We start from the raw sequence: 20,967 nt of genomic DNA on the forward strand, positions 1-20,967 counted from the left end.
CTCCTGAAATCACAGCTCTATTTTGCGAGTACTGCTTTTTATCCAAGGTGTCGGTAGTATTCCATATGCAATGGCAGCTGTTCAGAGAGCAGCTATCACACTGCAAGGGAAATATCTTTTGTCATTAAGCCACTCCTCTCAGTAAGTCAGGATAATGTGCTATTGCCATAGCAGCCTCCGCTTGCTCTTTAGGGAAGGACAGACTTATGGGACATCCTCAGTCTGGCTAGGCAGGGGGTTGTGATGGTTTCCAGCAGTGAAAACGTAGAAGAGTACAGGGGCTTGGGGCATGTACATGTGTGTTTGCACTTTTCCTTCCTTCACCTTTCTTCACTCACAGAAATCTTGTTGCTGGCCTACCACTGGACTGGACTGTGGACCTGTGTTGCTCTTGTCCCATTGTAGAGCTTCATTCAGCCCCCCCTATACCTACATGTCACTTTCTCCGCCTCGTGGCTCCCACATCATTCCGAAGTCTCAGCTCTTTCAAAGAACTCTCATCGTCCAGCTGCTTAATCCAAAGCTGCTTCAGCCCATAGCCCATGTCTGCTCCAGGTGCTCAAGTCTTCCTCCCCCAAACCTGCATCTCCATCTTCAGCAGCAAATACCAGTCCTGGACTCTTCCTGTCTGCCTGAATAAGCATTTCAAATTTTTCATTATTTTCTCCCACTTTATAGCTTTCCTCTGTGTCCAGTCCTAATCAATGCTAAATGTGGACTTGGTAGTTCAACAACCAGCTGAGAGAAATTGCCTCCATCCCAGACCATTTTGCATCTCAGTCTGCTATATCACTTCTAGACACTTCCTGTCCAGCTCCTCATATGACTACTGTTGTCCCTGTTTTCACATCTTCTAGCACCAGACTGCTCTGTCTCCTTGGCAGATGCTGTCCTTCACCTTGCTGCTTGAATTATCCCTTGTCTTCTTGGCTTCTGCTATGGCAATCTCAGCCTTGCAAAAAAAAATTCTCATCTCTTGTGCTGGTGAGGTTTTCAATACTCTAAACACTTCTCTACAGGCAGAGATGACAGAGAAGAAAAGCTAGCCCAGGAAAAATATGTTTGTGGTAAAAATATTATAAAAGTTTCATCTAACACCAGTGGCAAGAGTAAGCAGAGCTTCTTTTCCAGTGGCAAGACACACCAGTATTCTTTGAAAAAAGGTATTCTTTGCAGAATAAAGTATAATACCATATCATATGATTAAAGTGATTAGGCCTAAGAAAAACATACAGTACAAGATTCTACACAGAGTCATAATTTGATTACCAAATTAAATTAGAGAAGCAAATAATATTTGTCAGTGGACATACCTCAAATACTTCACACTGTCTTGGATATGAAAAACTGTCTTGGATATGAAAAACTGTCTTGAATATGAAAAAGGAAAATTATGTATGAATCAGCAACCTTTTTTAGCACTTGAAACGCATTGTTATGTCCTGTGGTCTTTCTCATAATCTCTTAAAAATACTGATATTAACGAGTTATTGTTGCTTTTTTTTTTCCCCTTTGGATTGCAAATGATTTGTAATTTTGTAGCAATATCTGTTCATGCTGAGCTACAGAAGGGCAGTTCATCTGCACCATGCTAAGTACATCCTCCTCACACACAGTGGAATAATTTGCTATAGGAAGAAATACAGTTTAGTAGTTTCTTTTGGTTTTATGATGATGTAAACGTGTATTTACTGACTGATGAAAATACACCTTCTCATAATTTTTGTACCATAGGTCAGTTGCTCCGTCTGAAAATGTTTCGAGAGGACCATGGGTCTTGGATGACGATGTTCTTCAGTACCATCCTCTTCCTCTTCATATTTTCTCACATTTATAACCTGTTCCTCATTATGGCAGGGAATATGAGGTAGGTTCCACAGTTTATTTTTTCTCTTTTGCTCTAGAATATACTTTACTGTAAACTTTTTTATTCCTCTGCTTTCTGAATTTAGGTAGAATAGTAATTTAATTGGTTCATTAACCCAGAGGATTAATGTATTAGTTATAAAAAATGGAGTCCTAGACTAATGTTAGAAACTGTTAAATCATAGTACTAATGAATATTATGTCTTTTGAAATTTAAAATTATAGCTAAACAAATTTGATTTCAAGTTAGGGCTGAGTGGTTTACAAGATTAACCATTACCATTGTGCCTGGGGAGGAAGTTTAGAGTTAAAAGTAATTGAAGCATCTAAATTTGAGGAAGCTCATGGATATTAAATGGGTAGTAGAGTTCTGTTTTGGTTATGCACAATAATATTTGCTGATCCAATTTGTTTAGAATATTCTTAATTTTTTTTTCCCCATAAGGTGCTCTGACAGAGCAAAATTGTGTTTGAGATGAACAGCCATCTATTATATATGGATTTATTTTAAATGGACTTCTTTATATTAATTTTCTGTCTTAAAACCTGCTTTCTCCTATTATGTCGACACTTTCATGTGTCGATTTTCCTGAGAAAATCTATATTATTAGTAATCTAATATGTACAAAATTAGTTCATTGGACAAAAAACCCACAGAAATATTGTTTATGAAAAACAAGATAGCATCTAAAGACTTCCCAGCAAGGAATAAGAAATCCAAAGAACTTATGAATTGAAGAACAATGCAAGTAATTAAATTCCTTGTTCCTAGCAGAGCATCAGAGCCATACCAACAGACTGTTGATGAGTAATGGGCTGTGGTGTGGTGGCTACAGATTTTAAACATGTCAACAAAAATGTGCAGTGTTCAAAGTCCTGTAAACAATGTGACATAAAGCAAAAGGTGAGTAGGAGGCAGACTGCCTGTCACTGAATGAGCAAAAGCACGGACCAGCTGGGATAATCATGAGATTGTGACATGAAGACTAAAAGTACTGGTTTGAGGCAGGCAGGTAAGGCAGCAGACTCATCGACTGTTTTATGAAACAATCACAGTAATGACGTGGCAAATATGAACACTCAATAACAGGTGGGCTAATTAGGATGAGGAGGCAGGGAGCATTGCAGGTTTCTGGCTTCCCTGTTTACATAGTCATACTATTATTGGTATCATGTTGAGATTTATATTTGGTCTTTCTAATGTTCCATAAGCTAAAACCAGCTAGCTGTTAGACAAAGCATTAAGAATCTTGAAAGCCTGACTCATGTCTGGAAATCAGATTTCATTTGTCTGTCCACATTCCTGCTTCCTGTCTCTGTTACAAGCTTCCATTAGCTGCACTGAAGAGATTGTGTGGCCATCAGCCTGCACATCCCTGGAAATAGGTACAGCCTAGTACTAAAATAGCTGTGTCAGACAATGTGCCCTCTTGCTTCTGTGGGGTGAAGCCTCTCCTTTCCTGGAGCTTATGCCCCAGTTCTGGTTGTGTTGTGCTTCTTTTGGGTGGTTCACCATAATGTGCTCATGGAATTGCATGGCTTTTTTCAAAGTGGGCTGAGGGCTCTTTACAGACATGTTGGCTCTCCATTCCGGCAAGAAAGCATATGGAACAGTTTCAGTCTCAAACAACAGAACTTAAATCATCAGTAAAACAGATCAGTCCTCTCAAGGCTGGGGTAGAACAATGTGTAGTACTTTTGAAAAGAGGGTTTCCACAACAAATGTCATCAAAGCCAACTGCTCCCTGTTGCCCTAATGAAGTGTTTCAAGGAGTGCATTTTTTTTTCCTGAGTAAATATAATCCTTATGAAAGCTATTTGCTTCATGGTTTGTACTTCTGTGCAAAAGAACAGCTCTGTCTGGATCTTTTACCACAGCGCCTTGCTGAAATGATTGTCACCAGAGCGACTGGTTTCCAGGATGAAGGTCAGAGTTTGCCTGCATGGAGGTTGTGGTGTTTGTGGAGAGAAACTGACCTTTGAGCCTGTGGGCTTCTAGGAAACACAGGCATCCCAGGTTACACATCATTCAATACAAGGGCTAAGAAAGCCTTCCTGTCTATAAGACTAAGTGAAAAACATTATTTTTTTCTGCCTTTTTTTTTTTTTTTTTTTTTTTTTTTTTTGTTTGTTTTTTTTTTTTTTTTTGTTTTCTCCTTGCAATATCTCTGGAGCACCTTTCCCTGGGTTCTGGCACCAGAGGGATTCTGACAAGTTTCTTTATGTCAGATGTTTGGTCTCATCAATGAAAATCCTTTTCTGGCATACAAGTAGTAAAGTCATACATCCTGCATTATGCCAGCATGGATGACTACAGCAAAAGCCTTTTGAGGGCTTGAGAAACCTGTGATTGAAAGCTCTGTCATATAACTATATCTAAAAAAGGTACATTTTACAGTTGCCAAAATTTGGGAGTTTTGTAAAAAGTATTTTTTAAAGACACTTCACATGTGTCTTAGTGCAGCAAACCTAAAAAAGTGTGAATATATCCCTTAAAAAATGTAGCAGGAGGGACTTGAATTTGCAGGGAAGAGCACAAGCTGAATATTATGTTCAGTTCTGGGCCCCTCACTACAAGAAAGACATTGAGGTGCTGGAGCGTGGCCAGAGAAGGGCAGTGAGGCTGGTGGAGGGAGTCATAAGAAAAGTGGCTCAGGGTGCTGGGGTTTGTATAGCCTGGAATAAAGGAGACTTAGGGGAGACCCTGTCACCAACTACAATGACCTGAAAGGAAGCAGTAGTGAGGTGGGGTCCATTTCTTTTCCCAGGCATCTACTGACAGGATGAGAGGGAATGGCCTCAAATTTTACCAGGGTGGTGTGTGTTGGGTATTAGGAAAAAAAATACTTCACAGAAAGGGTCGTTGAGCATTGGAAGAGACTGTCCAGGGAAGTGGTGGAATCACAGTGTCTGGAAGTGTTCAAAAGACATGTGTCTCTTGGGGATATGTTTTAGTGATAAATACGCTGGTTCTCAGTAAACAGTTGGATTTGATGACCATGGAAGTCTTTTCCAGTGTTAATGATTCTATAATTATATGAACAAGTTGCTGGTATTTGAATTAGATTGTACAGCTGTCTGCTGGGTGAAAGCACGACTATTTGAAATAAAAATTTTGTGACCGATTGGAATCTGTCTTTTAAAATTTAAAGCCACTATTTTTTTTTTTTCAGTGATGTTTCCTTTTAGATACTTCATAGTGTAGGGCACTTCACAGTGTAGGGCACTGAACACTAGTGTAAGGTCGCTGTTCTTGTAGTCAGAACTGAATATCTGGTGACTATGTCTGTTATCAAAATATGATTGATACTTTTTTAAAAAGCAAGGGACTTGGGTGTTCATCTATTATCTCAGGTAATTTAGATTCTTTGAAATTAAGCAGTGATTTTGAGCTGTGTAACAGATAAGCAACATGGCGTGTTGATTAAAGACTGTATTTGAGACATAAATGAAAGGAGGAAACTTTAACTTTTCTGTATCAAGAAGTGTCTTGCGGCAAGCCCACGTGGTGGCAGCAAAGGGCGCAGTTTGAGAAGCTAAATCCCCTGAAAGTATACAGGGATCCTCACTATCAAACTTTTTTTTCTGGGTTTTTCTGTGCCACAAGCAAATTCAGAGCCCTTTATTTATTATTTCTTTCTTTAAAGGAATTTCAGGTCTGGAGGTGCCCAGGGACTGTCCCATATTTTTGTTATTTATATGTGACTTTTGCACCCTTGCCATACTGAGGTATTCCAAGTCTGTACCTACTCAATTGAAGTTTTCCCAGCTGTATTGCTTTAATTAGAGAATATATCACCAAAAGGAAACTAATTTTCTCCTTTGGGAGCCTGCATCAGTAAATAATGCTTTGATGCTTAACACTGCAACACAGTGATGTACTTTTCATATGATGTCCAAAAATCAAAGTTGTGACTGCTTGTGTCCCAAATGTCAGCTGTCTTGTCCTAGATGAAGAGATTTTCAATTGTCCAAAGGATGTCCAGGTGCATCATTATTCAACACTGTAAAGTGTCATTAAAATAACAGACACAAACCCATTTTCTCTTTAGCTGCAAATTGTCACATCACTGTGGCAGTAATAGAAATTATTGGGGTTGTCTTCTTTGAGTGTTGCATGTGCCAGGAGAGGGTTTGGTGTGAATTTGTTATCTGTGCTGTCAAAAGGTTTTGGTTATTCTTATTAAGCACTAGGAGAGAGCACATGTTTTTTGGTGTAGTTTTATCTTCTCTTACTGCTCATTTCTTTTGCAGAAAAAGTGTGACATTTCAATATATTTTACATTACTTGCAGAAATTCCTTAGGAATAACAATGCAACTTTAGTTTTAGTTAGAGTGATTTAGTGGATTTGGACCCAATTACAGTCTGCAGCTGACAAATGCCTGTACAGAGGGCTTGCATTTTTTTTGACAAACTGACACAAGGAAACATTTATATATTTAAAAGCTTTCTATTAAATACTTTACCCCTATCCAAATTAGTTACCGCTCCTTTTCCTTTTTCCCCAAGATACAGATTACTGTGTCCCTGGAAATGGGTATTTACTCAAAGCTTAAAAGCTACATGTTGTTCAGAATTCTGTGCTTTAGTTTGTTTGATTGCTCATTAGAGTGAAGGATTAGTCACCATTAGCATAATTTTAGAACAAGGTTTAGGGACAACAAAGATTTGGTCTGTTTTCCTAACCATGGTTACTATTCTACAGAGCTGTGAGGCCCATAGTGGATCTATATTAGGCCTCCAGTATACTTTCATAGCTGTGTCTACCTGGCCATATGTTTTGGGGGCTTTATGTTGATGTATCCTCTGTGTATATTTGGTGTAGCTGCATATTTATGCCATAGTCATGCTCAATATTTGGCAAAGATTATAGCGTTATACTGTGAGCTTCAGAAAGTTCAAGCTTTTGTGAACTGCTGGTAGGAAAGGTTCCAAATCTATAAGGTCTCTATGCTGTTCTCAGACATTAATCCTTTGGGGTCACCATTCTTTCTCAAAATGTACGTGGAAAACAGGAGCTCCCTTAGAATATTTGTAGCTTCTAAGCAGCAAAAACTGTGACAGGTTTACATTATGTAAAAGTATATAGAGGCAGAAAGTTCATTATTTCTTACTGTACTATGGTTATACAAATTATGGGTGTAAAATATTGCTCTAAGAATGCAGTCTGTAAGAGGTTTACCAGTTAGCCTTTTTACAGCAGGTTGCCCTCCCATCTGGGATCATAAGGCACAGTGAGATCACAGCAGCAATAGAAACTGTATTTCCCAAGTTACTGTGATTGGAAAGTGTCTTGAGCCAGGATTAGTACTTGAAAATCAAAGTAATTGGAAATTCCAAGCTAGTTCATGGTGTTTCAACCTTTATAGTTAAACTTACCCCCCCCAAAAATTACTTACTGGTCAAAAAGTACCTCTCCATGTGCTAAATCTGCCATATTGCTTCTGTCTCTTGTGAAGCAGACTTCATCAAAATTTTCCTTCTTCTAAGCTAGGAAATGGCAAGGAATTTAGGTGTAATTACAAGATGATGATTCTGAAAACCCAGACCTTTTAATGACCAAGAAACTCATTCCCCACACAGAGAAAGGGCAAAGGAGATCTTACACGTCGCAAAACAGTTGGCATAGAATCATCACAGATCCCAGGGAGGATGGTATCCCAGGACACCAATGAGCTCTCTCATCCATAGAACTATCCCAGGACTACCTGCTGGTTGTTGGTGTCAAAGGCTGCCAAAACTCCTGTGGCATAATTGGCTCTCTCATAATGCAGGTCAATCAGGGTGAGAGCAAAGTTAATCACTTGGATAGAATGACTGAATTAATAGGAATTTTTGGAGAACACCAAACAGTGAGAAAAAAGAATCAAAGCCAAATTATTTTCCTGTAAATTCTTTTAGATAGCTTACAGGCAAAGGCCAGACCACAGAATCTCAAGTGACACATACCAGTTTTAGGAGTTCTTTGTCACGATAGAGGAAGACAAAGCTTGTGAGTAAAGTACTTGTCATGTGGGCTGACTGAATTAGTCTCAGGTACCTGCAGGTGTTTAAGTAAGAGTTATAGTTGTAGCACCGTTGTAAACCCCCCTTCCTCTAAGAGCTTTCTTCCTATTGCCCAAAATCAATGACTGATTCCAAGAAGATTGCCACTGATAAGAGATGCCAGAGGGAAGAACTGCAAGTGCTGAGCACAGCCAGACCTGTTAGCTGTGAGCAGCAAGTACAGAGGATGCTGGAGGCTGCGATGGGATAAGCACGGGAGAGACAAAGGCATGTCCAGCACCAGAGGGGTCCTGCTCAAACCCAAGACAGAGGGACAGTAGCCTTGTGGCTGTGTCCTGGCTGTCCTGTGGTGTTGCCATGGTGAGACTGATGTGACTGTGGGAATGTCTTAGGACTTTATAGACTTAAAGACCCCTTTCCTCCTTTAAAATAAATATCCTTTCCAGTGCTAGGGATAAATGACCAGGTAAACTGATCACAGCACAATGTTGTTAAATCTTATACAAAAGTTAATTGATGGTGCTATTATGAATTTTCTTATTTCACACCCTCTGTATTGAATTGACATGTAGACATTGAGAGTGTTTTCCCTTAACCACACTAACCTTGCTGCTGTGGCATTGTCCAGTAGGATCATGTGAAAATGCTCTCTGCTCCAGCAGCTCTCTTGCCATTTCAGGAGCTATAGCATTGATGCTGTGTTCATTTCTCGTTTTCTTTGCCCATGACACACACAAATTGGGTTCCCTGAAGACTGAAAAATACTTTTCTCTAGCCCAGATTATTGAGTTCCAAAGAGAAAAACAGTCTGGGGACCAAGTTAGTGGGTTGCCCTTTGTTTGCAGCTCACGAGCTGAGGCCACATATCTGAGGGTAATATCTCTGCGTAAAAGGTCCAAAGACACCTCCTGAGGCCTGTTAGGATATAGTACTTTTGGAATGGCCTGAGCAAAGCATAGTTTCTTCTTGTATAGGATATCATGTCTTTAGGTCATCTCACCTTGAACTAGAAATTCTGTAAAGCTGCAATCTGCACTTGTAAGAGGTTTTTCCTTTGCCAGGGAAACCTAAAATTGAGGTCTATCTTCTGAGACCTACTGCCAATTTCCATTAGCTGAGGAGATGGCCCATTACTGTATTGTTTGCTTTCAGCTTACAGGAGGACATTGAAATAAATAGTGTTTCAAGAATAGAAATTTAATAATGAAAACTTCCATAAAAATCAGTTTTTAAAGAAAAAAAGGCTTCTTGACACTTTTTATCCTTTTTCATTTTAGCTGAAAGCACTGAAGATAAGTGTTCTATTCCAGGAGCAAGCACCTGGAATAGAAAATTCTGTAGCCCAGCTGCCACCCTAGTGAGACATTTGCATGCTCTAGGTACTGCTGCTTATTCTCCTTTTTGTCATCAGAGCAGAACTGGGGAGAGAAGCCCACCTTCAGCATGCCTGCCAGCAGTGAGGTAGGTGGCAGCAGCAGATGGGCGGCAGCCTGTTTCCCAGCCCTGATGGAGGGCGGGCTGCAGTTGGGATGGAGGCTGCTGAACATGAAAGCCTAGCAGGGAAGGGAAAGAATTGGAAAGTGCAGGAAGAAATGTTGCAGGCGTTTGGTCTCCCCTGGCAGCGGCGGCAGCAGCTGGTGCGATTCAGAGGGATTTGGCCCACATGGTGCTTTGAGCTCTCACGGTAACACAGGATGGTGGGCTCTGCCCTTCCCACACTCCTGGGTACATCAACTGCCTTCTGTTTGCACCCACTGCTTGTGTGAATTAAATTGAGCATTTGAGGTAATTCTTGCCAGATTATGGCCCTAATGCCATAAAGCCATTAGTTAACCTGCTCTTGCTGGAGAGGGCAATTTGAAGCATCTGGTTTTTTCACCTGTTAGTAGTACAGGGGATAATGGAAGGAAATAGAAAAACAGGTTTGCTTTCTGAAATATGAATTGAGCTTTTTTAAAACATTTGAGATTGCAGTCCCTCCCAAAAGTAGATGCATTTGTATGACACATTTTATTGTCATCTTGAAAAATCACTGCACAGGCATTTTTATCAAAATGTCTGAATTTAGCAAGTGTTAATGCATGTCTCTCTATTGCTTTATCTGATGGTGAAACCATCAATCACCCTAAAAACACAACTGTAACAAAAATAAGTAGTCAATTTAAAAAATATTTACCTGCACTTTTCAGCAATTGCCTGTTTTCTCGGTCTTCTTAAAGAGAATCTCTAAGTGTGATGTAAATAAAACAGTGCTTTATTAATTAACCTGCATGGTTAATGCAGGTTTTTTTAAAGCAGGGTATCACTTGTAGGTGACACCTCTTCATTAATATGTTCATACCTCTACAAATCAACAGACTAAGAAATGTGCTTGTACATAGGAAGTTATAAATGTTTGATGTCAATTAAAAATGGACTACCTTTTTTCCAAACTAGAAAATGTGGTGGGTTTTTTTAATCAAAGTCTTCTGAGTTTTTTTTCCACCCAGGCTTATGAATTCTAACATTTTGTTTGTAAAAGGGCAGCTACAGTTTTTGAGTTTCTAGAAAACCTTCAGGTATATTCCAGTGAGAGAAAAAAGGTTAAAAATATCCAAGTGTTTTAATCTCCACGAATGATGTGAACAGACTGGAATTAGTTACCAGATTGTAAAGAGCACAAATTAAGGTGGTAGAGCAATACTCTATCTCATTCCTGCTACTTGCATTATTTTATCTGAAACTTACCCAAGTTAGTCTAAAATGAAACTAGCAGTATTTTCAATATGGAATTAGACTTGACAATATGCATAAGGAACCTCCATACAAGGCCCCCAACAAGAAAGGAGACAGTAAATTTGTGGAGGGAGGAGAAAGTTTCAAGATTTGATAAAGAAATTTTAATCTGCAAAAGTACTCAGGACCTTAAAGACTTTCTTACTTTATTTTTTTTTTCCAGTTGATTACTCAGATTGCTGTTTTTTTCTCTCTGTGAATCTTTGTGCCAAATCTTGAGTTCTTTAATCAGAATACGCACTAGATGATCCAGGAATTTTTTGCTTGCTAGTAGCTGCAGCCTCCACTTTCCTTTGCATGTTAACAAGAAATAGTGTCTTAGAATGTCTTCAGTGTTTTTCACAGCATTACACATTTTGAACATTTCCCTACTACACTTATTTATAGGTTTTGAAGAAGATTATTTGAATTGTTGTGTAGTAACAGTGTACAAAGTTTTGAGGCAGGAATTACTCCCATCCTTTTATTTATTTAATTATTTGCACCAGAACTGCTTATTCTGTAGTTTCAGCACCCAAAGGAACTTCACATTCAAATAAGTAGTGAAAGCACCAGTTACAGCAAATTGAAGCAGATATTTTCAATAAAGCATTGAATACTTACTGTAAAATTTAACAAGCAGTCTAAAATTCAAGAATTCAAAAATAATTTGGAATAATATACAGATAACTACTTATGATAGTACCAGATGGCAGAAAAAAATTGCTAAATTAAAGAGCTTTTTTATAATTAATGTGCCAAAAGCTTTCTCCATGCTATCATTCTTCAATTAACTTTAGTGGTAAAGCTTTAAAATTAGTGTGAAAGTTTCAGTATTATTTAGACAAAATGCATTTACATCCATTCTTGTCCATCCTGTAGTAATATTCTGTGAAAGAAGAAATGGACAGTATATATTAGTATGTGTTTGTTTGTGAATTGGTACCTGTGTGTGTGTGTGTGTGTGTACATACATATATATATATATATATATATATATGTAGAATCAGAGGAATTGTGATATGTTGCTGTTTCTGAAAAGAATGAAAAGATACTCTTTTAATTCTATAGGCATATAGCTTTCCTTAAATGCATTACTGGCTGTAGTTATTTAAAGAATTTTTCTCCTTTTTTAAAGTAAGTAAAACTTTTAATGCAATTCACCATTTTAGGAATGAAAGAACTTAAAAATAGCTGAGTGCAAGAATTCTGAATTTGCAAGCTGAAGTCTTACTCACATAGGCATGCAAAAAAGTTAATGTAACTTAGGATACAAACATTTTCCAATCCCAAATTCTCCATGCAAAGATGCCTTACAGAAAATCTCTAAGTACAGGTTAGAAATGTTTTGCCACTTACCAAAGTTCATCTAGGAAAGCATTGGATAGGAATTTATTTTTAGAGACTTTTTTGCTGTAAGAGAATCAGCATGACTGTGATGGAGAGCACTGCTGGTTGTAAAAATTAAGATGAAACATTGAAAATGACATGGTTAGAACATATCTAAATGGAACCAACCTGTAAAATGAATTGTGATAAAATGACCTTCAGTGACACATGCTCTGAAAAGTAGAGTCAAGATGCACAATGGGTTCTGCTTCTTCCAGGTGACCCATTGTAATACCTCAAGTCTGTCTAACACATAATGGTAACTGAGAACATAAATTGGTGCTAGGTAACAGCAGCATTTGACATGTGCAATTAGTCCTACAGAGATGAATAAATGAGAATAGGCTCAAAAGAACCTTTTCCTAGCCTTGAAATGATTGTGAGGCTAAGAAAGGGAATATTCCTTTAGTACTCTGCAGTAGCAGGAGGGTGATGCCTTGCTCTGTATGAAGTACAGTGAGGGACCTTGCAGAGGGCTTTTGTTTTTGTCCTAGAGGAGTGAAGGCTGGCTCTGTGCACTCCCTGAGTGACAAGTCCACCCTGGAGCAGTGTGACAGCACAGGCAGAAACCTGCAGTTGTGACTGTGACAGCAGCTATGAGTGACCTGCGTGTGCTGTGCTTCCTGGGCTTAGAACTGAGGCTTGCAAGACTGGCTTGGGACTGAGGAAAAACAACAACAACAACAAAATAAACACCAGATTAGAGACTTCTGAAACATATCACAAAAGCCTGAAATTTTCCAGGGCTGAAAATACTCTTCTTAACCTCTGGTCATATATCTTCATGTAGCACTTGGGGTCACAAAGATATTTGCTAGTCTTTTTCAGAATAGTTTTCTCACAACACTTACCTACTAGAAGTATTTCACACTGAAATTATGTCCATATATGCATACAATAAGGTGAATGGAATTAGGATAGGAAAAATGAAGAAAAAACGCCCCTGCCAGTACGGGGACACAAAATTCTATAAGCTGGAGCATAACACCATCACAAGCCATCCACCTATGATCAGTTCTTGTGACTCAGAAACTCTGATCTTTTTAGATATTTCAGTTTTGGACTTTTTCAGGTAAGAACTGTCTACCTCCTGAAGGAACTGTAGAGTAAATGCTCAGTTCTCATATTAGTAGGGTTGAGGAAAACCTTGTTTTTAATCTATTGCTGAAAGCATCCCTGAGACAGGGCTTACCCCAGGGTATTTCCACACAGTGGATGTTAAGATCCAGGTTCTCATAGTTTTGTTTTGCCTTATGTTGCAGCTCCATAAATGCAACATAAACATTAAAGGAGCAGAGTGCACACAGTGTCAGAGATATGTCTTGAATTTTGTAGCTCTGAACATTGCAAAAAATTGAATGTTCTCATCTGGTTTTACTAGTTACAACTGTTTTTAATTTAAAATGAGAACAGAGTGAAAATGGCTATTAAAGAAAATTGTTTACCACACAGTTATTCCCAGGATTTATACATTAAAATTACAGTAGGCTGAGGTAGAAATTTGAAATGTTTTTAGGACTTCTGTGATGCTTAACCTAAGTTTTCCAGTTTCACCCCTTCTTCTCACCTTTCCTGGAAAAAGAAAGCCAAAGAAGGAACTTTGTTTTGTGACTTCAGGATTGCAGGGGGACTGGGAGCACACTGTTTAAGATGATTCATTGCAAAATAGTTTAAATAGATGATTGTTTTGTGAAGGTCTGCAGTTTCCTGGTGTTTTTTTGAAACAAAAGTGACCATGGTTAAAAAATTCCTGTATGTAAGTCACCTTGTCCATTAAAGGTTAAGAAAGAAGCTGGGTGCATTTTGTTATGGAGAAAAAGTTGTGAAGGCGTATTTAAGACGCTGAGGTTTTAGTTGAATCAGGTTTTAGTATGATTTAAGAGGTCTGAAGAAGCTGGGTGAGAAAGAAGCTGGGTGCATCTTGTTACGGAGAAAAAAGTTGTGAAGGAGTATTTAAGACGCTGAGGATATCAGGTTTTAGTTGAATCAGGTTTTAGTATGATTTAAGAGGTCTGAAGTGGCAAAGTGTAGTCTCAAGAGAAGGAAGAGAATATTAAGTGTCCATCAGGGAGTGTTTCTGGAAGACACAGCCTTTGAAAAGGGACCCAGTTCCCTAAGCCAGCTAGATTAGAAAAATACAGGATAAACTGCCTCTTATCTGTTTGCAGCTCACTGCTGGCATCTGAGAAGGGAGCCTGGCCTTCATTCTCTTATCTACCAGCCCACCTTTCCAGGTGTGCCCAAACGTGCTGCCCTTTACTGGCGCTTCCAATTCAAAACAAACAGCATGGATTGCACACAGAAGTAAAAAGCAGTGAAAGGTAGAAACCCATTCTTTCTGTTGGGGTTTTTTGGGTCCCAATGAAAATTTCAAATCAGTTTCTATTTTTTTCAGACTGGTTTTCTGCTCTATAATTTTCAGGCTGGGAAATTCAATAAGAAAAAATACATTTTGTTCATTGGATGTTAGAGAAAGGCTTTTTTGGGAGTGGGGTGGGGTGGGTCATCATGATAAGAAAAACTGGGTAGATGGAGCACAGTTGTCAATACCTGTACCTCTCTAGGTGGTGGTTCATGCAGAGATTTTTTGCTTCCATGAAAACTACACTGAAATTGTAAAATAAGAATTAAGACAGCTAGAGGGCACTGTGGCTAAACATTTGTAATCTGCTGTTTAACAAGACCTGATTTATTTGCCAGATATAAACTGTAAATTGAAATTAACAATAGCTTTAAAGTTACCCCTCATGTCTTTTGTCATATGTAAAATGCATCAAAATTACTGTCTTTCATTCAATGAGCTTTTGAATGAAGAGACAAAAATATACAGAACTGAATATTATTGAAGTCCCACAAAAGAATATATTGACTATAAACTATATGGCTATTTACAGTACCATCTGCACATTTTCAGATGGTGAAATCTTCTATCCATTACTCACATTTGGCTAATTGATAAATAATTTTTAAGGAAGTTGGTATACATATGTTATACTAAAATCTTTATGTATGTGAATAAGTGACAGATGACATATTGCTATATATGTCAAAACTTGCTTCCCTGAGGAGAAATTCAGTATAGTACATAAAATATTGCTTTTTGAGTTTGTTTGGTCATTAGTCTGAATGTTTAGGAAACTAAATAAAACAGTAATAACTTTCTGTCACCTGCTCAGTTCCCTCACACACAACTAGCAATATTTCAGCTGTGAGATGTATCTCTTGGAAATCTTAACAAAGAAAGGTTCCAGACTTTGGCTTACTGAGAATGGCAACCTCTGAACACACAAGGCTGGATTTAGAATCAGATTCTGTTGTATTGATTTCTTTGAGGAATGCCTTATCTCTCCTGTGACCTCATTTAAACCAGAAGAACAGCCTACTGTGAATTGGTTCTCATGTGAGTAAAGTACACCAAGCTTGTCCATAGCTCATCTGCTATGAATTAGTCATTCAGGTGCCAGATAAGCCACTCTAAATCACAAGGTAATCTCTGTTGCATAAGTGATACATGCACAGCTAATGGAAAAAGTATGTAATCTTTACAAAATATGTTTTTAAATGTATACAGAAAAGTGTATTGAGACATGCAAGGCTGAGATGAAATTTAAAATTAGTGATTCAGAGCACTAGCTTTTGCTGTCTGGAACAAAATGTTGAAAATCAAAGGATGTATAACATTATTTTTCACAGTTCCAGAGTTCTTGGCTTAACACTTCATCATGATGCAAAATGGCTATGTATAAGGTTCATTAATGCAAAGTTTACATCTGATATGTCTGAATGCTTTTATCTACATAAATCACATACAGTTAACTGCTGTTATTTAATTGCACCATCTATTTGATGGAATCATTTATTAATCCCACCTAATTGTGTGTGTGCTGGTAACTATTATCAGTTGTGCAGTTCAGCTGGGATTAGTTTCATGCTGGGTGTTGCAGCTGCACCATGACTCAACTCCTCTCTTTTGTCTCTGATTTATTCAGGGACATGACAGTATGGATAACAGCTGAGCCAGTTAGTGGTCTTGGGTTTATTGGTGACTTGAATGCATGCTCGAGGCAAAGATAAAGTGATTTCTGTCCTAAGGGAGTAAGCTTTTTCCGTTTTGGGCTGCTTATGGTTGAGCCTATTCCTGATTTTTGGACTTGTTTTTTCTAAGCGTCATTGAAGAATGTGTGTCTGCACCTTTACAGCAGCACTAAGTATGTCCTGTAGAACATCTGAATTTCCAGTAGGTTTGCAAACATTAAATGTCTATATTGAATTTCTGTCACCCTACCAATAGTTATTCTACTGCTCTGACTGGTGCAGAAAGTATGCTTTAAAAATGTTAATTGGAACCCACTGTGCTGACTTTAACAAATGGTTTAACTAAGTGTATTAAATTCACAATTTTTAAGATTTTTAAACCATATTAAGCATCAGTAGTTTTAATTGAAGCTGATTCTTATCAGTTTGATTGTTCCTTATTTCAATGAGAAAATTGTATCATATACCAGGAAAAAGAAATGAATTTTTATTGAGGTAGGTATGAAAAAATCAGATTGACCTTCGCAAATCCTTAGATTACAGGGAAACTACCCTGGTAATTGATGAGAGGATAATTGATTCCTCTCATTAAAATCCAGAGTCTTAAGGTAAAAGTTAACTCTCTATATTAATGCTTTGTCAATTCTAAGCTATGTTTGAGGCAATTTAACATACAATGGATTGATTTTCTGTCTTGTACCTTCCTCTGTCCAGCAGTAAACTTGTTTGGCTCCCCTCTGTCTTGTGGTATAAAGATCAAAACAAGAGTAAATCAGGGATTCAGTACAGTGCAGGTTTTAAATAAAAGTCCTCCTATCAGTTCATTCTGCAAAGCACATATTTCATAAGTGTAGTTTTGTATAATCCCAGAAGAATACAAAGAACTGTTTTTCCTTTATTATTAAGGAAAATTAATGTGAACCAGGAGAGTTAATTCTCTGCAGCTATTTTTTGTAACTACTTAAACTGTTATTTCATGTATGTGTAATGAAACCTAAAATTTGCTTTTATTCTGATTATTTGATAATCTTTTAACCCAGCGAGCAGTTTTCATCCCTGTAATAATTCCACGTCAATGTACTTTACATCTAGGTATTGTAAGACCAAATGTAGAGAAACAGCTTCTCTTACACCTATTCTTTCCTTGTTTATGCATCATAGTCAAACAGATGGTTTGAAAGGCAGGATGGATCCAAGTCTGATTTACACTGTTAAAATCTTTCCCAGGTAAATGAAGACACACAGAGATTGATTGTCAGCCTGTATTTTTAATAGTAAAATTTTAGAAGAGAATAGTGTGTATCAGTTTCCTGTCTTGTGTGTAGGTGGCATTTATGTGGGTATGAGTGTCCAGTCACAGAGTTCTCACCACACTGCAGCCACTGATTCAGGTGAAAGCCCTCCCTTCACCCACTCCTAGGAACGAGCCTGCTTCTCATCTGCTGAGCTTTGTCTAGGAAGATGTTATTTACCCTTATCCAGTCCAGCTGCCTGTATATTAGGGCCATTAGATATCACCTTGTTCTGAATATCAATGAGCTTGGCAGAGCTCAAATATCCTCCAATTGAGTCCTCTGTTGTTAACACACACTAGAACTGCAAGATGTGCTGAAAGAGAAGGTGTTAGGGGCACCTGGCGCCCTCAGTGTTTTGGTTGCTTCCATCAGTGCTCATCAAACAGTTGATGGAATGCTGGGATACACTTTGCACTGCTCAACTTCATTCCTGTCTTTTGTTTTTTTAAACCTCTACTGATGTCTGTAAGAAAAGTGCCTTTGTTTTGAAGGAGAACGAGTGTCATCTCTGTCCTGCTGTGTACACTGCATGGCATGAGCTACTCCTGGAGCTACAGAAAGGTAGGAGAATAATGAAACTTGTAGGCTCCATAGGTGGGTGCCTTGGAGGCAGAGCACGGTAGCTGGCTTCCTGTAACTTGCTTGCAACTTGCTATATATGATAAACAGATACTGAAATTAGTGCAAGTCAAATGCCCTCAGTGCCCAGCAGCTGACTGTGCTGCAAGAGCAAGGGAAGGAGATAGCAATAAGATTTGTGTAGGAGAGGCACAAAGCTGAGGGAGGATGTTTGAATCCCCTACAGTGGCACTCCCCATGCCAGTAAGGAAATTCAGAGACAGTAGTCACTTTTGGGTTTAATGTATTCCTGTTCAATAGGGTTTTTTCACACAGAATTGTGTTTCCTTCATCCATGAGTTTCTCACAATGTTCACTAGGGACTTTTGAAGGTGTTTACAGTTATGGGTGATTGTCTTGTTCCCTACTGCAGGCATTTGTTGTTCAATAGGAGCTGTTTCTTTGTTTTGCTTATTTTTCCCCCCTGGTTTGCTGTATACAATACCTTTTTTTTTTTTTTTTTCCTCATTGCTGCATTGTAATAACTAAAAGTGGCCTAAACTACTAAACTCATTAAAAATCCAGTATCCTGATAGTTTCCAGATAATTCTAAAATGAAAAGATATTATTTGGAGTCTCTTAAAGGGGTCTGTGTTGATGTTTGCCCTGCTTGGTGTCTGGAGAAGTGCGCTGGAAAGGAGCGGAATAGCAAAGGTTTTGATGGTCCCAAGTTATTCAGTGTAGCAAAAATGAAAGCTCACTGCAGAGATACGGAAGGATTTTGCAATACTAAGTTAGTAGATGACAAAATGGCAGGTGACAAGCTATTGCCTCTCAGGACACAGGGCTCAGAGTGAATATAGGTGGTTGTATAAAAACTGTCTGTGCAAAGGTGAGCAGAGGGCAAGGAAGAGAATGTAAAGAAATACTAGAAAAAGAGCAGAGAACTAGGAATTGCATACAGAACAAAGCAGAAATTATTGGGCAACTGCTCCTACCGGTAATGCTCCTGCATCTTGAATAATACACATGGTTCTGCTCACCCTTCAGGAAATAGTACAAAGAGCTCAAGGATGCATAAAGAAGTGCAGCAAGGATGGTCAATGGAACACCTTCTATATTACAAGCTGTGAAATAGACTAAAGTCTATGAAAAGGTCTATAAATTAATGGATGGCGCAGAGCAAATTAACTAATTAAACTGTTTATCCTCCTATAAAATTTAGACTATATCAAATGATATCAAAAACATGCTGTGAAACTCACTGCCACAGAAAGCTGCAGATATCTGTGTAGATGAAAAAGCAATTAATAAACTCATGGAACAAGAATATGCTAGACTTTTACACACAGTGTTATCACATTTGTCAGAGAAAGTCCCTGAAAGTCCTCCCATCTGGGAGTCTGTAATAGCGAGGTACCACCACCTACAGGGTTTCTCTATTCTAATACTTTCCTTGGCCTTCTTACAGGGGTGAAATATTGGGACAGACAGGTGTTTGGAAAAGTAGAGCCATTATTGTTATATCCTACAGCTTTGGTAGTGTGTGTCTCTCAAATGTTTGATCATAATAATAATAGAGATATTTAAAAAAATGTTGTGTTTGCATTAAGCTGTCTAAAAACACACAGAAGAATGTTACAGATCACATATCAAATGTGCCCTTTCTAGAATTCTCTGTAAACAAATTTGATATTTTTTGAAGTTTCTTCTAAGTAATCTCATGAAGGATAGAAATTCTCTTCCAGATACCATAAAGAGTGATGACCTGAAAAATCTGGAAATGCTTTGGCACTGAAAGGAAATGTAGCAAGAAAATGGGGAAAGAAGTGTATCTAGACTTACAAATAGGAAAACTGGTTAAAAATGCTGGCCTGATTTTATGGCCATCTGAGATTCTGTTTGTGTGTCTAATTCTATTTGGGATTCTGTTTCTGTGCTATTCTATTTGGAATAGTAGCTTTTGATTCAGTATATATTATTTAAGAGTTGCAGGAAGTAAAGGACGGGTGTATCAAACTTAACCAAATATCCATCAGAGATGGAATGAATATTTTGTCATTCTTACAGTGCTGCTAAACATATAGGAAGGATCATATGCAAAATGTAACAAAGCTACAAAAGAGTAAGTGAGATTGTGAATTGCTAAAGTGTTACGTGAGAGAGATATCAAAGGTTGGTGAATGCTTCATAAAGATATTTCAGTTTTGTCAGCAATGAATTGACTTCTGTCAGACTGTTTACTACTCCTTTAGCATTAAAGCTTGTTCTTTCATTTAAAAGACACAGGTAGTGAAAGAAACATGCGAAACATGTACTTAAGAAAGTGAAAACAGAAAGGTGTTTTGAAGGGCGTTTTTTTTTTGCGGTACAGCAGAGGTAACATTGTACATTTATTGTGGTACACTGTATATTCTAGTTCTGTCCAAATCCTTCTGTTAACAAATCTGTTCTAAAGACAAGGTTTCATTCAGTCTGTCTTCAGTTCATTCACTCACACAGCACCTAACAGACACTGGACTGAATATTTTCAAATGTTTTCTCTACAGTCATAAATTATTAGCTAAATAAGCCATCACTACCCTGACCCTAATGAGTGACATCATGTTATAAATATCCAAAGAAGGAAATATTGGAAACCTTGACAGTATAAATCAGCTCCTCTCAGTTTCTCTGACACCCACAAACACACATACGCATGTGTTGTGGATCACATGAAACATTCAAATCCTTAAAGCAATTCAGTATCCGTCCTTATATTTGCAATTTTTATACTGTTTATCACCATAAGAGTACACATATTATGGTGTTGTTTTTCCAAATCCTGTAGGTAACACATTTTGTTGCGTGTTACTAGTATAATTTTGGTTTTGTTGTCAGACTGCTAAATGACAGTGAAATGTCTGCAGTATGCATAAAACAGCATCTTGTAATAGTCTGCAAGTCCCATGTGAGAGCTGAAGATGAATACATTTAAAGTTGCAGCAGTATAGCCTGAAAAACTGTTATCAAAAATCTGATTGTGGTGTGTGCATGTACTACTTTTTGACATGCCTCTGTGC

The 20,967-nt window shown here is 38.1% G+C and overlaps 1 protein-coding gene across 3 annotated transcripts in view; it reads left to right on the forward strand.

Moving 5' to 3' along the window:
• Positions 1–20,967, forward strand: part of TMEM117 (transmembrane protein 117) — a 179,782-nt gene that overhangs the window by 23,489 nt on the left and 135,326 nt on the right. For all 3 annotated transcript variants that reach the window (XM_041465644.1, XM_041465646.1, XM_041465645.1), the window contains exon 3: positions 1,735–1,867. In XM_041465644.1, the coding sequence (XP_041321578.1) occupies positions 1,735–1,867 (133 nt within the window). The remainder of the gene's footprint in view (positions 1–1,734; positions 1,868–20,967) is intronic.

Source organism: Pyrgilauda ruficollis, unplaced genomic scaffold, assembly GCF_017590135.1.
Source record: "Pyrgilauda ruficollis isolate IOZ18807 unplaced genomic scaffold, ASM1759013v1 scaffold19, whole genome shotgun sequence".
In the NCBI taxonomy this organism is placed as follows: domain Eukaryota; kingdom Metazoa; phylum Chordata; class Aves; order Passeriformes; family Passeridae; genus Pyrgilauda; species Pyrgilauda ruficollis.